The sequence below is a fragment of the Otolemur garnettii genome, unplaced genomic scaffold (assembly GCF_000181295.1).
Source record: "Otolemur garnettii isolate 467f Iridium unplaced genomic scaffold, OtoGar3 scaffold00025, whole genome shotgun sequence".
Lineage (NCBI taxonomy): Eukaryota > Metazoa > Chordata > Mammalia > Primates > Galagidae > Otolemur > Otolemur garnettii.
This window is the reverse complement of record NW_003852420.1, coordinates 18,512,651-18,516,447: the sequence shown is the minus strand read 5'-3', so window position 1 is coordinate 18,516,447 and position 3,797 is coordinate 18,512,651. Positions and strand designations below refer to the sequence as shown.

The 3,797-nt window shown below is 41.9% G+C and overlaps 1 protein-coding gene and 1 non-coding gene across 4 annotated transcripts in view; both read left to right on the top strand.

Annotated features, from left to right (window-relative positions):
* The window catches only part of NDRG3 (NDRG family member 3), a 90,776-nt gene that overhangs the window by 65,540 nt on the left and 21,439 nt on the right, over nt 1-3,797 (top strand). For all 3 annotated transcript variants that reach the window (XM_012804147.2, XM_023512140.1, XM_012804148.2), the window contains exon 9: nt 162-218. In XM_012804147.2, the coding sequence (XP_012659601.2) occupies nt 162-218 (57 nt within the window). The remainder of the gene's footprint in view (nt 1-161; nt 219-3,797) is intronic.
* Nucleotides 2,917-3,056, top strand: LOC111724747. Its single transcript, XR_002772985.1, has one exon.

The window sequence follows — 3,797 nt, the reverse complement described above, 5'->3', positions numbered from 1 at the left end:
CTTCTTTTTCTCAAGTTTCTTTGAAAGTACCATCTCATAAAAATGTATGACACTGAATGTGGAAGGGTTTTTTTGAGGGATAATATATATAGAATAAAGTGGAAAGCTTGGTAAATTTTTATGTATGGTTACTTCTTGACACGGAGTTTTTATCTTTTTAGATCTCAGGCTTGACAACAAATGTTGTGGACATTATCTTGGCTCATCACTTTGGGCAGGTAAGCGCCTATTCCAGCTAGGAGTGCTGTGTTTCTTGGCTTGCATGTGAATTCTTATTTTACCTCAGGAAAGAAGGTGTGCCTTAGAATTTACCTGAACCTAGCAGATAACACTTCCAGTGCAGGCTGAGGTACATGTGGCCCTGCAAAGGCAATCTTACTGGAGAAGCGTTAACTCTGTACCACATGGCTCTTGACATTTGGAGAGATGAGAGAAGATAGCGTCTCCCGCAACCTGTTCCTGTAAAGCAGCATGCCATCTGTTAGTGTTTGACAACATCACGTGCCTCACCAAACATGTTTAGAGCTGTGAGGTGATCTGGGAAAGGCTTCACAGGAATAGAAATTTCAGGAGAAAAAAAGAAACCATGAAATGTTAGTGCTGAAAGAACCTTAGAGGTTCTTTCTTTCTTTTTTTCTTTTGAGACAGTCTCATTTTGTTGCCCTCAGTAGAGTGTCATGGCATCATAGCTCACAGCAACCTCAAATTTTTGGCTTGAGCAGTCCTCTTACTTCAGCCTCCTAAGTAGCTGGGACTGCAGGAGCCCACCACAATGCCTGGCTAGTTTTTCTATTTTTAGAAGAGACCAGGTTGGCGGTACCTGTAGCTCGGTGGGTAGGGCACCAGCCACGTACACTGAGGTGGTGAGTTCAACCCCGGCCCAGGCCAGCTAAAACAACAATGACAACCGCAACAACAACAACAAAGTAGTCGGGCATTGTGGGCAGGTGCGTATAATCCCAGCTACTTGGGAAACTGAGGCATGAGAATCACTTAAGCCCAAGAGTTTGAGGTTGCTGTGAGCTGTGACACCATGGTACTCTACCGAGGGTGACAACTTGAGACTCTGTCTCAGAAAAAAAAAAAAAAAAAGACCAGGTTTCACTCTTGCTGGGACTGGTCTTGAACCCCCAAGCTCAAGTGAGCCACCATGCCCAGCCTCTTAGAGGTTATTTTGTTCAGTTCTTAAAGTTTTTTTTAATGGTGAAGAAACTGAAGTCTAAAGAGGAGGTTGCAGTTCAGGGGTCCTCAAACTTTTGAAATGGGGCCAGTTCACTGGTCCTCAGACCATTGGAGGGCCAGAATGCGGGCCCCAGGGACGAGTCGGCTGCTAAGCAGGACAGGTAGTGGCGGCAAAAACACCCAGTGGGCTGGATAAATGTCCTAGGTGTGCTGCATACGGCCTGTGGGCTGTAGTTTGAAGACGCCTGGTATAGATAATTGTTAAGTGGAGAAGGGGACTCGACTGGTAGGTTGGGGAATCCTGGTGTTCTTCCCATAGGTGGGTTACCTCTGAAGGTGTGATGGAATAAATGAGTAATGGGATCAGAGAGCTGTGAGGTGTTTGGAGTAGGGAGAGGAAAAAAATGTAAATAGAGTTAATGGGTGCTCAGTTACAGTCTGCATAGTTAATTTTAAATATCATCTGAAGGAAAATGGCAAGTAGAGAGAAAACCAAGTACTTATAATTTATGATAAGTACTTTAGATGCACAAGGTCAGTTATTTTTTACATGGATCTATTAACCTGATTTTGAGATAGTGTTGATTCTCACCAAGGGCAAGAGAAATAGTATAACTTGCCACCACTGTCTAGATAGTAAGTGTCGGAGCTGACATTTGAATCCCAGTCAGGCCAAAGCCTATAATCTTTTATTTTTTATTAAAGTTACAAATTCATATACATAAGGGTTGTCTGAAACATATCCAGCCATGTAGTATGAGAAATAGAGACCTACATGGCTAGATTCTTTCCAGATAGCCCTTGTATTTTAAAGTAGAGAATTTCTATAGTGCTTATTACCAAAAATCTACCACCACCCCATTTTCTGGTTCTTAGAAGTAACCATTCTAATTGTAGCTGATTCTTTTGGGTTTTGCCTACATATATTGCTCTATCAAATTGAGGTTAAGTATAATTTATATAGAATATAGCTCACGTAGACCAGGTGCAGTGGCTCACGCCTGTAATCCTAGCACTTGGGAGGCCCAAGTCGGGCAGATTGCCTGAACTCGTGGGTTCAAAACCAGCCTGAGCCATAGTGAGACCCCTTCTCTAAAAATAGCTGGGCATTATGGCAGATGCCTGTAGTCCCAGCTACTTGGGAGGCTGAGGCAAGAGCATAGCTTAAGCCCAGGAGTTTGAGGTTGCTGTGAGCTATGACGTCATAGCACTCTACCAAGTGCAACACGTGAGACTCTGTCTCAAAAAAACCCCAAAAACTGGCCTGTGGTATATATATACCATGGAATACTATGCAGCCATAAAGAAAGGTGGAGACTTTACCTCCTTCACATTTACATGGATGGAGCTGGGAAATGTTCTTAGCAAAGTATCACAGGAATGGAAGAAAAAGTATCCAATGTACACAGCCCTATTATGAAACTAACTTATACCTTTCATATGAAAGCTATAACCTAATTATAGCCTAAGAATATGGGGAGGGTAAAGGGAGGAGGGATTGGTGGAGGGAGGGTGATTGGAGGGATCACTTCTATGTTTATCTTACAAGGGTACAAGTGAATCTTTCTAAGAGTAGAATATAAACATCTTAACACAATAATTAAGAAAATGACATAAAGGCTATGTTAAACAGTTTGATGGAAATATTTCAAATTGTATATGAAAACACCACACTGTACCCCCATGGTTGTATTAATGTACACAGCTATCATTTAGTTAAAAAAAAAAAAAAACTGACTTGGATTTCCTGGGGGGTGAGCTCAGCACACCCCACCTCCCCTCAGCCAAGCCTAGAGTATAGAGGCCAGGCATCCTCTCTGTATGAGAGGCATTTAAGTAAGGGTCCTCACCTGGGCTATCCAAGGCTTCTATTGAAAAAAAAAAAAAAAAAGAAGAAGAAGAAAGAATATACTGCACAAATCATAAATGTATCTCAGTGACCTGTGTATATACTCCCATGTAACCATTGCCTAAAATCACTATATAGAGCATTTCTCTCTTGCCCTATCCTATTCTCTAATGCTCCACCCCCAAACCAGGTATTCACAATTTTGTTATCTCTATAGATTATTTTTGCCTGTTCTTGAACTTCATATGATTCATATAAATGAAATCACACCATGTACACTTGTCTGGGTCTGGATGCCCTAATCTGGGTTTGCAGCTGAAAGCAGAAGTCCTTTTGGAGATGCAGAGGCCTCTGATCTTCCTCCCTCTTATTCTGATTTTCACCCAAACAATCAAGAAAGTACCTTGAGTCATTCTCTCATGGAAAGGAGTGTCTTTCTGCCTTGATTCCAAGCTATGGATTCTTCCAATCGTGCGTCCACCAGGTCTCAACTAAGTACCCTAGGAGAGGGCAGACAGTCCTTCTTCCCAAAGAGTAGCTGGAGATAGTGGTGAGGAATCAGAAGATAGTGATTATGAAAATTTGACCCCACAGAGCCCTCTAATAGTGAATACTCACATTCACAGGATTCTCAACCCATGACACATCTCAAGGAGGACCCCAGGAACACTCAAACTTCTCAGATTTAACTAAATAAAAGAAACTCTCCACTTAGCACTATTTTCTTTAATTGCTTATTGAGAGAGTGATTTAAGATTAATTGAGG